The following is a 22,681-nucleotide window of genomic DNA, read 5'->3' as shown; positions in this document are numbered from 1 at the left end:
TCCTAAACCATGTCAGAATTCAAATGTTATCATCCTCTAGAGTATTCTTCGGCAGTTCAGGGATTCACACGGATTGTGGTGAACCAATACCAACCACACAAAAATATTTAAAAATAGAGAGTCCCAGTTCGGTGGAAGAATATTGTCCACACATTACAAATTTTAGTTTCCTGCCCATCCAACAGCCCATCCAACAGCGTATATAAACCAGTGTTACACTTACACACCAGATCACTGGTTGCTCTAGTTGCTTCCATTTCCTCCTGCTTCTATTTTCTCCTCCCTCACCATGCCTTCCCTGCTTCTATTTCCTGCTCACGGTGCAATCTTTTCATCTTCCAGAGTGGCAACTATGGGTTTTGATTTGAACGCAGAACCACTAGGTCTAGAAGAGGCATTTATAGACTTGAATAAGCCACCAGACAGAGGTTCCTTCCAAATTTATGGTGCCTTACTGGAATTGAATGAGGAACCACAACATGAGGAAGAGCACACGTACAATGATGAAGCACAGCAAACCCAGATTGCAGGAGGGCAACAAGTAAATAATCCAGGTTAGATGTCTCATAACATCATCTCCACAAGTAGTATCAGTGCAAGACATATGCAAAAGAGTTGACCTTTCTTCCTTGCATGCTGGTGATGAAGATCATCAACCAAATGTGGGTGGGCAAGCCCTACCAGACCTCAATGCGCCACCCGCTGATGATGACTGCTAGGCAGATGGAGAAGTCACCTTTGTTGTTCTTGGTGAACAAGATTATTTTGATCTCAGTTCACAAGCTCCTGCCCAATATGAAGAAATGCAAGAGAGTATGATCACCAACCTATGCTATTCTTCTACGCTTTTCATAATTATGTACAAGAGTTTTGATTTGCTGCGATTAACTAGAGGTCACATGTGACAAAAAAGAACTTACATTAGTATATTAATGAGATTACAATAATTTCACTTTACAAATGCATGCATGATAAAAAAATAGAGTATCAACATCACAGATTATGTGATTTGCCAATATGCACTAAACAATTATCCTTGGGATTTGCTTTGCAGTCAACGATTCCTTCTTTGTGACCATGGATGACGACATGGACATGGATGAAGCGGATATGCAAGAGGTCATACAAGGATCACGAGATGGACATGCAAATGCAAATGTTTATAGCAGGTCAAAAGATCTTACTCCAACTCAAAGACAAGAAATATATGAAGCTTTGCTTGCAAGAAGTGTGAACGGAAAACTAAGGAAAAACAGTACAACTAAGGTTGCTGAATTGTTCAATGTCCATCGATCAGCAGTGTGGCGGGTTTGGAAGCGTGCAAAGCAATGCCGTGATAATGGACTTCCAGTTGATATCAGTTCAAGAAAGCCCAACAATTCTGGCCGGAAAAAGGTTCAAGTTGACCTATCACAAGTTAAAAATATTCCGCTGCGCAGAAGGTCGACTTTAAGATCTCTAGCTGAAGCTATAGGTTCAAACAAAAGCACATTACATAGGTTGTTCAAGCAAGGACTCTTAAGACGACACTCCAACACTATAAAGCCATATTTAACGGAAGAGAACAAAAGGCAAAGATTGTGGTGGTGTATTTCAATGCTAGATCCAAGTACATTGCACACTGAACCAAAGTTTATTGAAATGGACAACATCATCCATATGGATGAGAAGTGGTACAATGCCACAAAAAAGAATATGACCTATTACTTGCATCCAGATGAGGATGAGCCCCAATGGACTGTACGCAACAAGAATGGAGTTGGAAAGGTGATGTTCTTAAATGCAGTTGCTAAACCTCGATACGACAATGAAGGTAATTGCACATTCGATGGCAAGATAGGCATATGGGCTTTTATAAGGAAGGTAGGCTAACCTACATGCTTCAATGAATTTGGTTATGTTATGTGTTCACAAAGGTAACTTGTGTGCTACGATGCGCAGGAACCTGCTAAAAGGAGAAGTGGTAACAAACCAAGGGGGACACTCATCACCAAGATAATGACAGTTTACAGGGATACTATGAGATCGTACCTGATTGGTAAAGTCCTAAGGGCCATCAAAACTCATTGGCCTGCAGAAGATGCAGTGAGAACAATTTGGATTCAACAGGATAATGCTAGAACTCATGTCCCGGTTGATGATCAAGACTTTGCAAGAGCAGCAGCCCAAGCTGGGTTTGACATTTGCCTCATCAACCAACCTCCTAATTCCCTCGATATGAATGTCTTAGACCTAGGCTTTTTTGCTTCTCTTCAGTCAAAGACAGACACAACGACCTCTAGAAATCTGGATGAATTGATTGCAAATGTCGAGAAGGAATTTCAAAAGTAGGATGTAAATGATTTGAGAAATGTCTTCCTCACATTACAAGGATGTTTGATTGAGGTGATGAAAGCTGGTGGAGGGAATAAATACAAGATACCTCACATGAACAAAGAAAGGCTAGAGGCCCTAGGCCTCCTTCCCAGATCCCTAAATTGTGATCGTCAACTATATGAGAGTGTGATGGAGTCCCTGGGTACCTAGTTGCTTTAGGATTATGTAGTCCAGTTATGAGCTATGTAATGGTTGTAATTTGCTTAGGTGTTGTAGTTGTATACTGCTACTATGATATTTGTACTGAAATGTGTTACTGACTACGAGACTTAGATAATTTAGTAGACATGATTTTGGCACGCGCCTACAATTTTAGGCCTTCTTTATAATGATTTCATTTGTACTCATCTAAGACCGCCTCCAGGATCACATGGACAATTTAATTAGCAGTACTAAATATATTTATGCCTGTCGAAGTCAAGAGCACACAACATCAGTAGTTCACATCCCACCTAACAACATCAGCAGTTCCAATCCCATATAACAGGGGTGCATTATGCTACATTAAAAGCACTATCCCACATCTAAAGCATTTGATCAACATACATATAGCAACAACATATACACTAAGGTTTGAAAAAGATAGGTACCAGGATCTTGTACATGCTGACAAATTCGCCGTGGAAGAGTGGATCCATGTTGGCAAGCACTGCCTGTAGGCGTTCTTGAACCTCTGGGGTCAGCTTCATAGTGGCAACTATTTCGGCAGCTTTTTTGGCGGCCGCCTGAACAACGCCTAGAGACCCGTTAGCGGCTACCTCCATGTCCGAGTCTTCTTCCTCTGAGTCCGGGACGTACAGGGCGCCGTGGACGTCCATGTGCAGGCCACCACGTCGGATCTTGCAGGGTCGGGCGTCCGCACTCCGGATCTTGCAGGGAGAGGCATCCGCCTCCATGTCCAACTCTTCTTCTTCCGAGTCTGGGGCGTAGAGGTCGCCATGGACGTTGATGCGCAGGCCTCCGCGTCGGATGGGACGCTTAACCACATCGACTTCTTTGCACAGATTCGTGCCTCCCTTCCTCCCACTGATGCGGCATCGCATCTTGCAGCAACGGGTTAGGGGTCTACCGCCACCAGCCATGGATTTGCACGAGCGAGATGGGGAAGAAGATGTAGACAAATAGAGGCTAGGGTGCTGGGGAGTGGATTGGGGACTTGGATGATTGGATTGGAATCCTGGATGGGAGGAGGCAGGGGGTGGAGCGCCTCTCCCGATTCTTCAGATCCATTGTTTTTTTTCCGATGAAGGAGGTGGGTGGCTGGTGGCTTGGCTTTTTTTTTTATCATGGTCGCTGGAGGCTCCGTGGGGCATCAGGATGGATGGATAGGGTCGTTCGCAGGTTTTTTTATTAGTGGGTCCCACCATAAAGCTGATCTATTCATGTGTTTACATTTATTTTGGGACACAATTTGAACCACACAATCACATATTTTCTGGGACGGAGGGAGTATATTTTTATGAAACTATATTTCAAGATGAATTTATTAATATCACTTTCACATTTTCAAACTTAATACAATAAAATTTATTTGTAGTCAAAGTTTAAAATATTTGATTTAGGATAGACTGAAAACGATAAGTTTTAGGGAACTAGAGGGATTATGTGATATGCGGGACTACCTTCCGGCAGAGATCGTGGATCCAGTAGATCGTAAGGGGCTAGAAGAGTTGATTTTTTTGGTCCAAGCACATTAAAATAGGTATGCGGGTTTTAGTAGGATCATTATTAGAGTTGCTATAGCCCCATGAACATTGGAAATATTTTTGGACTCCTCTAAAACAGCTTGCAAGGGTAAGTGTGACGTATTTATTCCTCTGCAGGCTGCAGCTATGGCATTCTCCGTCACCGAGCTGGACTGTTTGGTTCCCTTGCCCATCACTATACTGCCTCACCAAGCAAGCATATCAGAGCAAGCAGAGTGTTTGGATGTTGGATAAGGGCAGTCCCAATAAAGGTTTCCTAAATATGATTTCCATAGCTGTAATTAAGAAATAGGAAACTACCTTCCCCAATGCAATGTTTCTACAGTAGTTTATATAGGCATAACTAATTAATTGACTCTTTGCATGTACCACACAATAGGAACGAGGCAGAGCCTCCCAATGCACCCCCATTGTTCCCTGCAGCCTCGGGACGGGTGAAGGCCCACCTGCCACCTCAGCTAATTAGGCATTTGACAGCCTTTTTAATGCTCAAGAAGCTCCCTAATTTTTTCCACCAAAAAACTCTCTAATACTATAGTTCTATAGCGCAGCGGCCGACCGCCCCTTGGAGCGCTCCTCCCCTCCGCGGCCTTCCCATGCGCGACGTGTGTCCACGCCTTACTGGGGCGGTGCTATCCTGCGGCCGGCTCGGTGTGTGGGTAACGCCATTGCTTGGGCCGCCTTCGCGTTGGAGCTAGTAGGCCTCCCCCATTGGCAAAGAGTTTTTCACTGCCCTCTCGCTCCTCCGGCCCGCCGACCACACTGCCCCTGCGCAGGAACTGGCCGCCGTCCTAGCGCCTTTCTCAGCCGTCCGGCCCGTCCTCCCTCAGGTCGGTTTGTCCGGGCTGTACTCACATAGGCAGGCACCAAAGCCGGGTGAAGGCGCAAAAGCTAGGGATGGAGCAATGATATGCTGTACACGTACAGTCGCCCAGCATGGAGGCGGCGACCGGCGATGGAGAGGGCCATCCCAGCTCTGCGTTGTATTCGCCCACAAAACAGCCATGGCCTGCACTAGCCCTCCTTCCTCCACCCGCACCCACCCCACACCGCCGCCGCATGTTCTCTGCCACCCTCACCATGCCGCCTGCCACCACGATAGCCAAATCGCAGCGCAACGCAGCCGCTGCGGCCATCTCTTCCCCTGCATGTTACGACCACCCTCATCCCGGAACTCACTATCCCGGATCCGGCCAATGCAGCAAAGAAGATGAAAACAGAGAGGCAAGAAGATAGGACAGAGGAAGAACCAAAAATTGCTGCTAGAGTAAACACCAAGAAGCACGTTGATGTTGCTCCATCAAGAAGCAAGAACTCGATTTCAAGTCGGAGCACACCTCAGGTGCACTTGTCAGAGCTGAATCCACCAGTCCTGACTCCTGAGGGAACGGCATCCACTAGCAGGGCAGCAGCAAGGTCGTCGACAGTGATGCCCCGTGACGCCCGCACATCTGCCAAAGTCGCACAATAGGACGTTGCCCGCCCATCCTCCGTCGTGACGACCTGCAGCCTGATGGCCCCCACCTCCGTGTGGTTGTAGTCCGGCTGGAATCCGGGGAGGCCGCTCGCGGCGCCGTCGCCGCGAGATTCGAGGCGGAGGTGCCGGGGAAAAGCACATGCGCCCCCGCACATGCCGCGTCCAGCGGTGAACCACGCAGGTGCAGGGAAGCGGACTGCTTCTCCTCTCGGCGTGGAGGCGGATGCCATGGAGGAGGCCCCGCTCTCGCACGCAGAGGCTGGGCGGCGGCGGGCCACAGCGCTAGGCGGTGGGCGGCGCCGGACCGCGGCGAAGCGCCGCTGGGTGCTGGGTACTGGGTACGGTGCCGTGAGGGGTGAGATGCAGATGCAGAGGAGGAAGGCGGAGAGGATGAGTGCTGGTGGGCCGCTGGATAAGGTAGGAGGGGTAAAGGAAAATCAAGAGAATAGAAAAAGAAGGGACAAAAGACAAAAAACAAAAAGGAAAGGAAATATAAAAAGAAGAAGGGAAATAAAATGAAAAAAAATACCATCCCCACGGAAACCTTTGATGTACTCCGCGCGGCAGGGCGCGCACATCTACAGTCTCCTCCGGTCGTGTTTGGTTAGCTCCCTCAAAGTTTTTCAAAAAATACGAATACATGCATAGATTACTAAACGAAATTTATTTGTAAAATTTTTTCATGGATGAGTATAATTTTTCGAGACGAATCTAATGAGCCAAGTTCCACTATGATTGGCTACAATGATGCTACAGTAACCACAAAGACCTTATTAACTACAGCACATGCTATAGTACCATAATTGTGGAGATTATTTTATAATTAACCCTCATTTAATATCACTAATTAGTGGTCAAAAGATTTCACCCCTAACTAAACATGGCCTCCGTTGAGATTGTCCTAAGGCCACCTCAGGGCCAATGTAGACAAGACAAGATTTTCCTTGCTTTCATGAGGAAGCCAAAATGGTTTGCCTGAGCTAGCAAGGTCCTTGTTTCCTGACTAGCTTTGCCCAGCAACCAGACTGCCCTTCCTTGCAACTTCCGAAAGGTGTCTTCGGTAGCGAGTGGCGTGAGCTGTCAACAGCACAGGGTCTTCGTCCGGTCCGGTACCCAACACTCTCCCCGGTCCGCGCCGACTGGAGCAGTGCAGCGTCTTCATCCCGCTCCCCAGCCTATGCCGCTCCCGTTCGACACCGTCGGCCAGGCCGTCGGCGCGGCGACGTGGCTGGTTGGTGTGGTGGCCGAGCGGCTCATCGGCGACCGCGCTGCGGCGTGGGCCGCCCGCCACGGCGTCGCGCAGGAGGAGGTCGCGCGCCTCAGGGCCGAGCTGCGGCGCGCCAACCTCGTGCTCGGCGCCGCGCGCGCGGGGGCCGCGGGCGGGAGAAGGATCGGGAACGAGCAGCTCGCGGAGCCCATCGCCGCCGTGCGCCGGCTGGCCGCCGACGCGCGCAACCTCCTCGACGAGCTCGACTACCTCGAGATCCACGACGAGGTAAGCTGCCGCGTCCTTGCCTACCGCCCCCGCGTCTGCAGCTCTCGCATTCCCAAGCTTTTGTAACCGCTGGACGGCGGCGAGTCCCAGAGGCCCACCCCATCTCCCCCAAAGGGGCTAATTTTACGATTTCATATGCTATTAATTAGCCGTTGCTACCGACAATTGGTGGTGGGAACATGTGCGATTGTACTCTAATGTTTCCAATTTATATCAAACAGATCAAAGATAAGGTGCACAATCGCTGCAGCCCAAGTTCATCAAAGGCGCAATCTATTATTCGATTTGCATATGGTTTTGCCAATCAGACGAGTAAATATATATCGTCTGCAGTAAAAATTCCTGCTATGCATAACAAGGAGGACTATCCTTCGACGTCCAAAAGAAGGTTTGAGCGTCATGATATCATGAATGGGATAAAAAGAATGAAGCTTACTGATTCAGCTGGCCAAACCATTCCAGAGAGAGAGCTTGAAGGGGAGGCAGTCTCAGATGGAACTCCAGAAAGGAATCTCTGTAAGGATGACATATCTCAGAGGATAACCATTATTGTTGACCAGCTACACGAGATCTGTGAGGACGTTCGTAAAGCTCTCAAGCAAGACAAAATCGATGAAATTACTCGATTAACGAACAGCACAAGCACAGACTCACGAGAGGAAGGAGCCTGCTACACTGAAACCAAAGTTTTTGCACGAGAAGACGAGAAGAATGAGATTGTAAAATTAATCACCAATGGCTCAGCAAGCAATCAAAAGCTTGCAGTTCTTCCAATTATTGGTAATGGAGGTGTTGGGAAGACAACATTTGCTCGGTTGGTGTACAACGACCCAGAAGTAAAAGCAAAATTTGATGTCGGGATATGGATCTATGTTTCCGCTAGCTTTGATGAAGTCAAGCTTATGGAAGAGATTTTACAATGTATTTCTGAAGGCACGCATAAAAGCGTGACCAAGAATTTGAGTATGTTACAAGATGGTATCAAGAAATATTTGCACAAAAGATTCCTACTTGTTTTGGATGATGTGTGGGAAGAGAATGAGAGACGCTGGGAAAAGCTGTTGGCTCCACTTAGATGTACAGAAATCACAGGCAATGTGGTTTTGGTGACTACTCGAATAAAATCAGTTGCGAAAATAGCAAGCATAGCGGAGCAGCATATCAACTTGGGTGGTTTAAAGGAAGATGTGTTTTGGCTTTTCTTCAAAAGATGTATATTTGGTGATGAAAACTATCAAGGCCGAAGGAAGTTACAGAAAATTGGAAAGGAAATTGCCACTAGGTTAAGAGGGAACCCGCTGGCAGCAAAAAGTGTAAGCACACTTTTGAAACGAAGACTTGAAGAGGGTTACTGGCAGAGAATTTCTGACGGTGATGAATGGAAATTACAGGGAGACGACGACGACATCATGCCAGCACTCATGCTAAGTTACAATCACCTTGCTTACCACCTTCAGAGATTGTTCTCCTACTGTGCTTTATTTCCAAAGGGCTACAAGTTTAACAAGGAACAGTTGGTACATATTTGGATTGCTCTTGGCTTTATAACTGACGCAAGAAAGAGACCAGAGGATACTGCTAGTGACTATTTTGATGATCTGGTAGACCGAAGCTTTTTTGAAAAAATTGAGGAGCCGTGGGAAGATTCATATTATCTCATGCATGATTTAATTCATGACCTTGCACAGAGCGTCTCAGTCGATGAATGTCTCACATTAGATGGCTCAGGTCCTGTAACTGTCTCCCAGTATGTTAGTCATATAAGCATCTGGACTGATGCAGCATACAAGAAGAAACAAAATGGCAAAATAGAGCATAATGAAACCTTTGACAAAGGGCTAACTGCCATTCAAGATGAGGATATTTTGAGAAGCTTAGACAGTTTAGTGCTAATTGGTTCTTATGACAGGACATCCTCTCTATCATTTGCAAAGATTCTCAGGCAACTAAAGTATGTCCGAGTACTCCGGCTATCAGCATTGTTCTTTAGCGCTGACATCTTGCCGTCAGGTATTGCAAATTTTATCCATCTTCGCTATCTAGAATTGAGATCCACAGAGGACACCCTGAAATGTTTGCCTACGTCTCTATGTAGACTTTACCATCTTCAGGTACTGGATGTAAGGCATTGTTGCGGTCTTAATGATTTGCCAAGAGACCTGTGCAATCTTGTAAATCTGCGCTATCTCCTTGTTCCGGAGTCGGGGACATTGCACTTGCACTCAAAGATAGTAAGAGTTGGCGAACTTAAATTTCTACAGGAATTGAAAGAATTCCATGTTAAACCAGAGAGTGGATTTGGGATTTCACAGCTGGAGTACTTGAATGAGATCAGAGGATCACTTAGAATATTTAATCTTGATAATGTCATAGAAAAGGATGAGACCACTTATGCAAGAATCAAAGATAAAAGGCATCTCAGGACATTGTCACTATCATGGGGAAGAACAAGTGTTAATTTTCCAAAGGAAGCACTGGAGGGTCTTGAACCACATGATCGTCTGGAGCACCTCCATATCATGAATTACATAGGTGTCACTCCATCCTGGTTGGGAGAAAACATCACCCTCAAAAATTTAGAAAGTCTATATCTTCATGATTGTACAGGAATGGAGACCCTACCACCATTCATTCAATTGCCATTTCTGGAGAAACTATCCTTGGTTGGTATGTCTTCACTGAATGAGATCAAATTTGATTCCGATTATGCAAGTGCAAGCAGAGGTTCTAGTTCCTTTGAGGAGGATATGTCAGATTTGGATGATTTTGCCCTTGCTGATATTGAAATATGTAAATGTCCAATGTTAACATCACTGAGTCTTCTTTCCTGCAAGGCATTGACAAAACTGAGCATCAAAGACTGTGTGGTGCTAGCTTCTATAGATGGTTTGCAGTCCCTTGAACAACTGACGTTCTGTGAGATTAAAGAGTGCCCTTGTTTTCCATATTCTCCAGATTTTGAAAGACCTTTCCAGAGAATAAGCATATAGCATCACTTAACTCTGGTGTTTGATGAAGGACCATTTCACAAACTGTAAGTATTGCTTTCTTGCAAGCTACCTCTTGTAAGTTACTCCCTCTGTCCTAAAATATAAGACGTCGTTTGACTTGGCATAGTCTTTAAGATCACACTTTGACCTCTAATTTCTCTTAGTATATACTGTTTGTGGCAACAAAAGTTTGACCATTGGGAACTATTTCTAAATACAAATCCAATGTGACTACTTTTGTAGCACAAACTTTTTATATTGTTAGACCAATTGTTGGTCAAAATTATGAAGTTTGAATCTTAAAATATGTATGTGCCTTAAATTTTGAGATGAAGTAAGAAATTGAAGAAATTTTGTTGCACTAATGCCCTCTTCACGTAGGATAAGCAATCAGCATGTGATCAACTGAAAAATAAGCATTTTCATCAGTCTACATTGCCTTTTTGAATTATGATTAACAAACAGATCTTCGTCATCACAATCTTAGTTGTAACTTCCGCAAATGAAAATTGATCAACTATTTAAAGCCACATCCCTGACTAGGTACATGTCATTCAGACATTCCCTTTTTCGCCAACCGACTTCTTGTTGAATTTTTTGCCACGGACGGACCCAATCCACTCTGTTGGACCCCAAATTCATGCCAGTGGGTTTTCGGCCGATTCCGGTTCGGTCGGAGCACCGGCACGAAAAAGGGCCCCGGGGGCCTGTTCGGGCCCACTTTTGTGCCGACCGACTTGCTGTTGAATTTTTCGCCACGGACAGACCCAATCCACTCCGTTGGAGCCCAAACTCATGCCAGTGGTTCGGTCGGACCACCGGCGCAAAAAAGGGCTCCCGAGGGCCTGTTCGGGCTAACTTTACGCCGACCGACTTGCAGTTAAATTTTTCACGACAGACGCACCCAATCCACTCCCTATGACCCAAAACTCTTGCTAGTGGGTTTTCGGCCGATTCTGGTTCAGTCAGAGCACCGGCGCGAAAAACGGGTCCCGGGGGCCTGTTCGGGCCCATTTTTGCGCCGAACGACTTGAAGTTGAATTTTTCGCCACGGACAGACCCAATCCACTCCCTAGAATCCAAAACTCATGCTGGTAGGTTTACGGTCGATTCCGGTTCGGTCGGAGCATCCGCGCGAAAAAAGGGCCCCGGGGGCCTGTTCGGGCCCACTTTTGCGCCGACCGACTTGCTATTGAATTTTTCGCCACGGACGGACCCAATCCACTCCGTTTGACCCCAAACTCATGGCTGTGGGTTTTCGAGTGATTCCGGCTCAGTCCGAACACCGACGCAAAAAACGGGCCACGGGGCCTATTCGGGCCAACTTTTTTGCCGACCGACTTGCAGTTGAATTTTTTCACGACGGACAGACCCAATCCACTCCCTATGACCCAAAATTCATGCCGTTTGGTTTTCGGCCGATTCCGGTTCGATCGGAGCACCGACGCGGAAACGGGCACCGGGGGCCTGTTCGGGCCTATTTTTGCGCCGACCAATTTGCAGTTGAATTTGTCGCCAATCCACTCCCTAGGACCGAAAGCTCATGCCGGTGCGTTTTCGGCAGATTCCGGTTCCGTCGGAGCACCGGCGCAAAAACCGGGCCCCCCATGGGCCTGTTCAGACCCACTTTTGTACCAACTGACTTGCAGTTGAAGTTTTCGCCATAGATGGATCCAATCCACTTCCTAGGACCCAAAACTCATGTCGGTGGGTTTTCGGCCGATTCCGGTTAGGTCGGAGCACCGGCGCGAAAAATGGGCCACGGGGCCTTTCCGGGCCCACTTTTGCGCCGACCAACTTGCTGTTGAATTTTCGCCACGGACGGACCCAATCCACTCCATTGGACCCCAAGCTCATGTTGGTGTGTGTTCGGGCGATTCCTGTTCGGTCGGAGCATTGGTGCGACAAACGGTACTCGGGGGCCTATTCGGGCCCACTTTTGTGCCGACCGACATGCTATTGGATTTTTCACCATGGACGGACCCAATCCACTCCGTTGGACCCCAAACTCATGCCGGTGGGTTTTCGAGTGATTCCGGTTTGGTCTGAGCACTGGCGCGAAAAAGGGGTCCCGGGGGCCTGTTTGGGCCAACTTTTGCGCCGACCGACTTATAGTTGAATTTTTCGCGACGGACGGACCCAATCCACTCCGTTGGACCCCAAACTCATGTCGGTGGGTGTTCGGGCGATTCATGTTCGGTCGGAGCACCGGCGCGACAAACGGTCCTGGGGGCCTATTCGGGCCCACTTTTGTGCCGACCGACATGCTATTGGATTTTTCACCACGGACGGACCCAATCCACTCCGTTGGACCCCAAACTCATGCCAGTGGGTTTTCGAGTTATTCCGGTTCGGTCTGAGCACTGGCGCGAAAAAGGGGTCCCGGGGGCCTGTTCGGGCCAACTTTTGCGCCGACCGACTTATAGTTGAATTTTTCGCGACGGACGGACCCAATCCACTCCCTAGGACCCAAAACTCATGCCAGTGGGTTTTCGGCCGATTCCGGTTCGGTCGGAGCACCGGCGCGAAAAACAGGCCCCGGGGGCCCTGTTCGGGCCCATTTTTGCGCCGACCGACTTGCAGTTGAATTTTTCGCCGCGGACCGACCCATTCCACTCCCTAGGACCCAAAACTCATGCCAGTGGGTTTTCGGCCGAGTCCGGTTCGGTCGGAGCACTGGCGCGAAAAGGGCCCCAGTGGCATGTTCGGGCCCACTTTTGTGCCAATCGACTTGAAGTTGAATTTTTCGCCAGGGACGGACCCAATCCAGTCCCTGATGAGGACATCATTGTCACTGGTACAACCACGCTAATATCTTTTAAGGAATGAAGCCCTAGAAGATGGAAATGAATAAATGGTGCTGCGCCACCTATTATTGGGCCCTTGTAATAAATACGCCATCTAGGCTGTTTTGGAAGGTTTGGAGGTGATTTCTTCCCTGCCTTCATGGGGCTGGACGAAATTCCCTCTCACTCACCTTATTTAGTCTAGCCAAAGTCTCTCATGTGAGGTGGGTTTTGTTTTGTGTAAGTTTAGCCATTGTGCAACTTGTATCTGATCTTCAGTTGTGTCCAACGACCACCTGTCAAGACAGCCGTTGCAGAACCCCATTCGAGTGATTTCAGATTGGTCTCTTAATCTTGTTTTTGCTTGTTCTTCGATTGCTTGCAGGAATTGAACTTCGTGTTCAGGTTGATCTGGCTGTCCAACGAGGTCAATAACCATTTGGAGTTGGTTCAGCGATTGCTAAGGCGCACACGGTTTGTTCGTTTGTAGTCAGATCGTGAGGGTCGACTCCAGCAAATCGATAGTTATCCCTCTCACCGAAAGATCGGGCACTCTAGTCCTATCACTTTGTCACTTGGTGATTTGCCTGCTCCACCTTGTGATGAAGAAGAGTTCTGTGATCATGATTCACTTATCACAACGCCACAACTAGAGAGCAAAAATTCTTTTGTTGCTCTTTCTGTGCCGAACAGTTTGCAGGAGGATTGGAAAAATTCTGTGGAAAGCATTGAGCTATATGTGCAACTATGCCCATTGACGGTGTTTGGGGAGAACGATTGTTCAACATCGACAACTTCAGACGAGCATGATACAAGAGAAACACGAGGTGCTGCAATCACTACTGGTACTAAAAATTTGGGTGACAATGCATCTTATATATCTAAGATACAACATAAATATAATGGAAATATTGTTCATTCTGTTTCTGAAGAATCACAGGATGAAATTCAATTTGTTTGTTGCATTAGCACTGAGCACGAGCAGCTGAAACTCATACCATCTTTCAATATTTTGGGTTGCATTGAGTTTGATGTTCTCTACGATCTGAGTTGTTTAGAGCAGTTGTTTCAGATTTCCAGATTGCCATGTTTTGATCATTGTTCATTCTATGCAATTGACAATTTTGATAGCAAAGGAGACTATTTGGTTCATCATGTTTATATATCTTCAAACTTTAAATCGCCTTTTGTGCTGGACCACGATGGTCATTTAGAGGGCTGCACTAACATTAACCATGCTGCACCAAGTTTCCCTTGTTGTGTTTTCATGAAACAGTATCAATCACAAGAAGGGGAGCTTTGTTGGCTGCAACCGTGCAGTACTGTTGGGAACAGGCATCAGCTCCCTTCGGTCTAACGCTATACCGAGGTGGCGCATATTTATAAGCGTCGCTTTGTAGATTTACTTTTCAGCAATTTTAAATTCGCGCAATCACAAAAGTCCCGCACTCTTTTCCTCACCGGGGAACCCTTCGCATGCGAAGGGGTGATGTTTTTAACGAGGCGGAGACAAATATAATACCATCAAACACCCCGATGAAAAAACTCTTCATGCGTGTCTGGTGTGGCGGATGTGTTGGGGACTATGCTTCGGGCATAGCTCCAACACGAGTAGGAGAGAGAAGATGAGGGAGAGAATGAGGGGGATCTCCCCTTCTCTTGACCTCTTGAGTCCTTTATATAGATGTGGGAAAACACATTTACCCCCAGTCCCTTTGGTGGTGATGGAAAATGCATCAAGGCTCTTGGGCCTGAAAGGCCTCATAGGCTGAATGGGAGGTTGTCTTAGCCTATGAGAGGGAGACTATCTATCTATTTTATCTCCCCATTCCCCCTCTTTTATATGGGCTGGGCCATATTCCCAACATCAGCCCCTCAGCTAGTCTAGCTTGGCTGGTTCAACAAGGTAGAGTAGCTCCATATATAGAATGTGGCCTAGCCCATGACTAAGACTTCGGCCAGGAGGAATGGCCCCCCAACTTGGTCTGTGCAGCAGACCTTACATATTTCGAGCGAGCCGAAGGATGTCCTCTATCCATCTTGGTCTTCGCTTCGCTTTTTGTTCGTCGTTTTAGCTTCGTTAAAGCTTCATTTTCCGTAGCTTCGCTTCTCGCAGCTTCGTGCTTGGCGTAGCCGTTCATCTTTATCTTGCTGAAGGCATTCATAGCTTCGGATCTTCGCTCGCATTCGCCAGGCAAGACTTGAATCCCGGGCTGAATGAGTTCTCTGGGGTCCCTACGCAGCCCCTCTTGGTCGGTGTTCGTCGCGAGGTTGACGAAGGTGCTTCGTATGTAGTCGAAGTAGTCGTTGCAGACGGTGTCGATGTAGTTCAGCCCCTGTAGCCGAAGGTGTTCTGCGAGGGAGCAGTAGGTGATGTAGTTGCCGTAGCCCCTCTTGCCAAAGGTAGTCGACGAAGTTGGCGTCGCGTAGATGGCGAAAAAGCCCGGCAAGCCCCTCAGGTCGAAGCTTGGCCGAGACAGCGTCGAAGCAATTGTAGTTATTGTAGCCGAAGCTCATCACTATAGTAAGGCAACATATATTTTAAGGCAAGGCATAATTTTTTATGCCTGCTTGTTTGAAAGATGTAAACCTGCATATGATTAGTGCAAGCTTCGAAATAAAAGGGTTAGTAATGACATTTTACAAAGTGAGACGTCCGGAGCAAGGGACTAGAGAATGAAATGATATTTACATGTTATATCTCCATATGCAATGTTAAATGTAACGCTTCGCTTAATGCTAAGCTAATTTTTCTTCGTCATTCTATTTATTATTATTTTAATAAAGCCGTGTAACACATAAATATCACCGCTTCGATTCTTTTAGGCGAAGTGTACTGTCGATAGGAGATGTATTTTTTGTGGGATTAATCCACACATGCGTTGGCTTGTCGATGAAGCCCATATTGAATGTGAAGGGTAGTCAATAAGACAACTGCACTTCACTGAACAAACAAGTGACCTTTATATACGAAGCATATTCCGCTTAGACAGCCTAGCGAAGGGCTTCCCGAGACCCATCGGCCATCGCGGGGCAGTTCATTACGTCATGATATCCGTGAACGAGCATCCCAGCAAGAGTTTTTTTTTCTCTCTTTTTTTTTAGGATGAGGAGACGTACGTCGAGGCCCTTCACGACTTCGCGTGCGGTACCTCTGTTGGAGCCTCCGTGTCACCGTGTGTGCAGTTTTATTGCAGGCCTCAGAAAGCAGCGGCCGAAGCTCGTCCCAGCATCATCCATGGACGTCTGATGTCTGACGGGACGACCAAATTAAGGCCTACTTTGGCAGCGGAGGGAAGCATACCTAGTGCCAGGAACCCTCCACCGGGAATTTTTTCTGATCCTCCATTCCTGCCTGTACCTAGGGGGGAGAAACCACGCGTGGGGGTTGTTTCCCCGTTGCCGTTTGGCCAGGCAAGACGGGAGGGTTCCTCCTGCTTGCTGCCTGTTGCGTGTCTTGCAAACCACCACCACAACATTTTCAATGCCAACAACAAATCTGATTTTTTTTGAACAAATAATACATGGAAAATCCGGACAGATCAATGCCAACAACCACAACATTTTCATGGACATGATACATGGAAAATCACAAGACCATAATTATTTGACATAGTACAATACATGAAAATTTTAATTCGAGTGGCAAATTCAACTTAGTTAATCCATTCTTCACCAAATCATAAATAATCTTCATCTATCCAAGACATCTAATCAAAAAACAAATTATGGTTTAACTCCTTTTCGTGGGTAGTGTTCGAGAAAAAAAGGGAAAACATTGCTTCCATCTAGATATCCACCATTGCTTCCATCAAGAGTCCTGCAAGTAAAAGAAAAAACATTAGCAGCTAAGTTCAGACCACTTAACTAAACTAACAATAGCTAAGTCATAACTATCATAGCCCGAGCATATTGAAAGTTAACACCTCTGGCCATAGGCATGATTCAATCAGACATTCTAGACATCGATATAAGAGCATGCTTGGGATAACTCACAAGAACATAGTAGTATTTCTAGTGGTCTAGTGCAGAAAATACTAAAACATAACACTGATAGAATTGAATTCTTTCTGGGAGGGAGTACATCAGTTGTGTCCAGATGATATGGCCATACACAACAGCAGCACAGATGTAAATAACGAATGAGTTATCAGAATCATTGCTACACAACAACTAATGTAATTCAGAAAAAGGCAACCACCAAACCTTGTCTCTTGCACATACCTTATCCACAATGACTGTACCTGTATTTTTCATCTCAATTCAAACATCGCCTCCACCAAGAGCACTGCAGGTAAAGACAAGGAGCATTAGTAGGTAGAGACATACCGAAGTAAAGTAATATTACAAGGAAGAGATTTACCTAATCTGGCGCTTGAGCCAAATAAGTCGAACATTTTTGTTTTTCATGTTCATGAATACCTCCCTGTCTATCTCAGATTTGAAGATATCCATACCATATGACTTCTCCACATCAGTAAGTCCATCCATTGCGTCCATTTCATCGAGACACTTGGGGACCGAAAATGCTTCTTCTTTTTTCTTCCTTTCTTCGAGAGCTTCGATGGTTTTGCCTGTCTGCTTCTTCTTATACTGCACATAATCCTCAATAGCAGAACCAATATGACTTTGCTTGCGCTTCCTCCTTCCACTTGCTCCTTCCACAAAATCTTGATTGGAATGTGCAGATTGAGCTTCATTATGTGCACTTGTGATGTCTGGTCCATCCAATGAAGTAAATGAGGCACTTCTTGCACTTCTCTCAGAGAGTGCAGCAGCAGGAGGAAGTGGAGCAGGAGGAGGTTGTGGAGCAGCAGCAAGAGCATTAGCAGCAGGAGGAAGTTGAGCAGCAGGAGCCAAGTGCCCGGTTGATGTGAAGTTTAGTTCTCCTGTAGCAACACTTCCTATGAAAAAATAGTGCAAGCAGTATAAGACATAGTTAATAGTGATCCTTATGCAATGGAATACTTGACTGTTAACATACCTGCATACAAGGACGTACAATCATCATATAAAGGAAATGGCTTCTTCTGGAACCTAGCCAATTTTGCATTATCCTATTAACCACAAAGACAGCAACATAGTCAGTTCTTGCAACAATCATGCTCAGCGATAGAAGTGCCTTGTAAGTATTGGTCATGCTCAGTGAAAATTCTTACATTGACTAGTTTTTTCCATTTCTCCGGCTCAGCAATGATCATGCTCAGCAAGTCATTCCAACCAATACCACTTTCCTTTCTAGCATCTCGTATTGCCTTCCAACTTCCCTTTAGCTCCTTCTCCTTCTCTTGTAGTTGCCCCTTTGTGAAGTGTGCTGAAGGAAACTGCTGGTTGAATTTCTCTAAGATACTTCTCCAACCCTCAACAGTCCATCCATTCTGACCCCTGAACATAGGGATGTTCACATGGTCTCTCATAATGTGAACAAGCCCTTTCTCATAGTTGTAGTTCCATGCGGCCCTCGACATTTCTGCAAGAAATAATTAAAGATTCATTCAAGAGAAAAATACACAGTCTGCAGGAAAAATACCTAGCGTGCATGTGCAGCTGCGAGTTGGTTAGCTAAAGGCGCATGTCATCTTTATCAGGTGTAGGCTAACTGAGTAATTGCAAGTATGCAACTGAAGATCCACACCAGCCAAGTATAACTCCGATCAAAAATGAACTAGCCAATGAACAAGAAGATGAGAAAAAAAGGTACGGTGCTAATGTCAATTTTTCGAAAAGCTTAACGATGCTGAATAGCTGTATTTGATTCAGTAATTTTTCTCCGTAGTGTGAATTCCATATATACTACCATCACCAGGACTTGCTTTTTGGCTAATTACCATTCAAGCTGACTAACCTCAGCACTTAATCAAATAGAGCAGCAACGAAAGCTAATCAAAACATGAAGCAAAATAGGATTAATATAATTATATGGAATGGGAAGCATGAGATTTGCATGACCAGAAAGATCACAACGCGGCGAGCGCTAACTTAGACAACAGATCAGATTAGGGATGTAAACGGATCGGATACGGACGGATATTACTGATATCGTATTTGTTTTTATATTTTTGTTCGAATACGGAGTCGAATACGGATAGTGCTAGTTTTTGCCGGATAAGATTGCAATGGATGTCGACATCATAAAAATATAACTTTTGAGTATTCGGATACGGATCGGCTACGAATATTGAATACTCGGAACCGGATACGGGCGGATAAAAATCCTTCCAGACCGGATCAAATTCGAATACAGTCGGAAAATATACATACCATTTACACCCCTAGATCAGATTGCATCTTTAAATGTGGAAGTCAGGATGGCTGAGTGCGTGGTCTAAGGCGCCAGACTTGTTAAAAAAGAAAAAAGAAAAAGACAACAGATCAGAAATGAACGAACCACGCGAGATGCTCCCATCTAGTACTCACTGGATCTTGGGACGAGGAAGGGAGCCAAGCGGGGCAGTCACAGGGCAATGGAGATTGGGCCGCGCGCCGTCCGGTCGGCGGTCGGCAGGTGGCAGGCGCAGGCAGTCTGGATCAGTCTCCAGCCGGGCGTCGAGATGGCCGCAGCGTGGATCAGCCTCCAGTCGAGCGTTGAGCTACAAGAAAGAGAAAAGATGAGAATCGAAACCCTAGCACACAGAATGTCGCAGCTCATCGTCCTCGCCGGGGCGTATGCCACTCGCGTGGGTATGAGAGTCCCAATCGAGAGCATAGCGGAGAGGGCCGCACAGTCGGGGTAGACGGCGGCGGTGGAGGCGGCGACGGCGCCGGAGATGCTGAGGCGGTGGATGTGTGCTTACCGTTGGCGGGCGCCAGGATGCCAAGGCGATGGAGGGACGGCGGTGTCCAGATGCCGGGGCGGCGGCGGCCGGATGGCGAGGTGGCGGCGGCGGCGCCGAGTCGCGGTGCCCGGCGGAGGCCGGAGGGGCAGCTTCGCGTCGCGACGCACGAGTCGGGGAAACATTCCCGACCACCGGAGATGTGGAATCGTTTCACGTGGAATAGGAGGGGAAGCGGGCTTCCAGGCCGGGGAGATGGGCTTCCAAAGTGCGTTAGGGATTTTTTCGGGGAAGATTGGCCTTTGGAATTTTGGCCCAGGGAAAACTCAGGGATCCCTCTGGGTTTCCCTGCTGCCAAAGTAGGCCTAGGATTTGCCATGTTGTGGTTGCAGCCACTCGCGAAAGGTCGCGCTGTCAGCAGGTTCTAAGTTCGAATCTCATCAGAAGCAAATTTCAGACTGCTGAGAGAAAAAAAAACCCTCGTTGTGCTCGCCGCAAGACTTGGCCCTCACAGGCATGGGCCAGAGTTCAAGAAGTTTCTCTACCCGATTAAGCTGGTTAGCCTTCCTCTTAACGTGCGCGCCAACCCGTCGTAAGTTGTCTTGACTTTTGAGCCTTTGGCGTTAATGCCTCGCTGCGGTTACCGTAGGTGGCTACGACATATGTGCTACTCTAGCTTCGGTATGACTTAACGTGGGCTTCGATGAGAAGCCAAGCGGCCGGATGGAGGGAGACCTAAAAAGCTGAAAATAGTTTCGCTGTATAGCGATGGTCTCTTTTCACATACCGGAGTCCGGAGCTCTCTGTCTCCTTCTTCTTTTTCTTTTCTTTTAAGCTGGTTGTGGCTGAAATATACTGAATCTAGTTATGTCGTTGTAGATGGCTTCGCTGAATAAACAAAGACTACAGAGCAGAGCTATGCTCCAGCTTTGCTTCGGCTCACGGCCAAAGAGGGTCGAAGCCATGAGATGGTGAAACGATTTTTAATTACTATGGCTTTTGGGGGCCTACGAAGCTTCATAGCTTTTCCCGTTGCAGGGTTGAGGATGCGTATTAATTAATTTAATATGTGGCAAAATCAAACGCGTAAGCACCTTCGCTGGGGCCCCGATCGTCTGTAAACGAAGCCCACAATGAACTCACGAGTCTCGATGGAGCGGAGCTTTACGCCGGAGCTCCCCGCCAAGCGGCTGGAGCTTCGTATCCTGTACTTTACGCTGAAGCTCAGTCAAGCGGCCTGGACACCTGAAGCTCTCCGTCAGGAGGTTGGAGCTGCGTGCTGAAGCATCCTGAGCGGAGCAACCTTCAACAAAGAGCGAAGCCCCTGCCCATGAGCCAAAGCTCCGTTTAACGAGCTACGCCGCTGGTGGACATCGACGAGCTCGGCAAGTGGTCCTTGTACCGCGCCGTGATCTCCGAATTCGTGGCGATTGAAGGACCGAAAGGGCGACCAGAAGGTAGGTGAATAGGAGCCGCAAATCCGATTTCGAAAATCGAAAGGCCTATGTCCCGATTACACCCAACGCACCTCAAAGTAGGCGAATGCCAACTCCATGTAGCCACTAGCGGACTACTAGAGCTAGGAGCAATGCCAAAGCCATTCAGAGCACAAACAAACAACACGCGGAAGCAACGAGTACACGCTCAAAAAGGAACAAATGGTTAGCTCAAATTGGTTACATAATCATGATCAGTTGAATACAATGATGAGAGACGCAATCGGTGGTGAGTTGATCAAGTGGAATGCCACTCGATTTGGAACCAACTACATGTTCCTAGAGAGCATCTTTCGGAAACGTGATCGTTTCATGCAGTGAATGGCATCTACTGAGTTCCAACACAACAAATGGGCGAATACCGAAGATGGTAGATTTACTCATGCAAGTTTTGCAAGTATGGAGTGGTGGGATGCATTAAAATATATCATCGACACGGTTCAACCAATATACAAGTTTCTCCGCTTCACTGATCAGGACAAGAAGCCGAACATTTGCGAAGTCGTGATGGCCTACCAGACTATGAAACAGGAGCTGCGGACTTTCTTTGGAACAAATATTTCCACACTGAAGGAGTATATTCAGGTGGTGGACGAGAGGTTAGGTGACGTGTTCATAGGCACGTATGTGGGTCCAGGTAAGCACACACGAGTCATCTATTTTTAAACTTTATTGACCTGATGCTTATTTGAAGTGATTTAAATTTTGCAGCTGCTATCCTAAATCCGAGGTATGCATATACGATGGATCCAACTCAACAAATGTTTCGTGGACTCAATGATACATTTCAGCGCATGACGGATATCCAGAGCGCCGTGCAGGCATTGCAGGAGTTTGACGTGTTTCGGCAGAAGGTTGGCGAGTATGGCAGTGAAATGGCAATGCGGATGGCGATGGACCCAAAGACATCCCCATGTAAGAGTTACTCCGTACGACATTGTTTTTTTCTCTATTCAAATATATTGCTTACATATTCGGTTGCACATGCAGCGTCCTGGTGGATGATGTTCGGATCAAGCACTCCAAAGCTGCAGTATCTTGCCATGAGGCTTGTTTTACAATGTTGTTCGTCCAGTGGATGCGAGCGGAATTGGAGTATTTTTGTCTTGCTGCATACAAAGGTTCGCAATCGGTTGTCCAACAAGAAACTTAACAAGCTTGTCTATGTCAACTACAACCTTCGTCTCCGACTTGAGGAGGTCTCCGGCCCACCGATGCGTGAAGAAGGTGATTTCATTGACCAGCTGGCCCATCTTTCTTTCTATGATGAGAATAATCCGGTGCGGGAATGGATGGAATATGGTAGATCCAACCGGGCTCCAGTTCTGGACGAGGATGATGATGACGGCGATATCCCTCTCCCGTCCCATATTGTCAAAGATCAAATAAACGTGTCAGATCTACGTGAGGCTACGGGGGATGATTCCATCAGCGATTGGGCACGTAAAAATGTGGGTGACACTCACCTAGGGAAAAAGAAGTTACATAAGGGGCCTACGAAGGGTCACCCGAAGCGTCCAAAAGGCAAAGGAACAGTAAAACCAGTGAGCAGCGACACCGAGACTGATGATGGCGAAGGTGA

The 22,681-nt window shown here is 46.9% G+C and overlaps 2 protein-coding genes and 1 long non-coding RNA gene across 4 annotated transcripts; 1 reads left to right on the top strand and 2 right to left on the bottom strand.

Annotated features, from left to right (window-relative positions):
- On the bottom strand, positions 1 to 6,019 carry LOC120692104. Its single transcript, XR_005682485.1, has 2 exons — positions 2,967 to 6,019; positions 1 to 786 (listed from the first exon to the last, which is right to left on the bottom strand). It is a non-coding gene; the product is annotated as an uncharacterized LOC120692104 (long non-coding RNA).
- A 584-nt stretch (positions 6,020 to 6,603) lies between these two features.
- Positions 6,604 to 13,985, top strand: LOC120688504 (putative disease resistance protein RGA3). Of its 2 annotated transcripts, none has more exons than XM_039970849.1 (3): positions 6,604 to 7,054; positions 7,276 to 10,088; positions 13,216 to 13,985. In XM_039970849.1, exons 1-2 carry the CDS (start codon positions 6,737 to 6,739, stop codon positions 10,042 to 10,044), a joined length of 3,087 nt encoding a protein of 1,028 aa, XP_039826783.1. In that variant the 5' UTR covers positions 6,604 to 6,736; the 3' UTR covers positions 10,045 to 10,088; positions 13,216 to 13,985. The 2 variants fall into 2 exon arrangements, with proteins under 2 accessions (XP_039826783.1, XP_039826784.1); XM_039970850.1 differs by lacking the exon at positions 13,216 to 13,985 and having other exon boundaries at positions 6,615 to 7,054; positions 7,276 to 9,064; positions 9,150 to 9,960.
- Positions 13,986 to 17,093: 3,108 nt separating this feature from the next.
- Positions 17,094 to 18,298, bottom strand: LOC120689054. The gene is made up of 5 exons (XM_039971399.1): positions 17,990 to 18,298; positions 17,815 to 17,887; positions 17,655 to 17,734; positions 17,194 to 17,423; positions 17,094 to 17,118 (listed from the first exon to the last, which is right to left on the bottom strand). The coding sequence occupies exons 1-5, from the start codon at positions 18,296 to 18,298 to the stop codon at positions 17,094 to 17,096; spliced, it is 717 nt and encodes a 238-aa protein (XP_039827333.1).
- Positions 18,299 to 22,681: the final 4,383 nt, after the last annotated feature.

This window comes from Panicum virgatum, chromosome 9N (genome assembly GCF_016808335.1).
Source record: "Panicum virgatum strain AP13 chromosome 9N, P.virgatum_v5, whole genome shotgun sequence".
In the NCBI taxonomy this organism is placed as follows: domain Eukaryota; kingdom Viridiplantae; phylum Streptophyta; class Magnoliopsida; order Poales; family Poaceae; genus Panicum; species Panicum virgatum.
The sequence above is the reverse complement of the archived record's forward strand: the minus strand, read 5'-3'. Positions and strand labels throughout refer to the sequence as shown.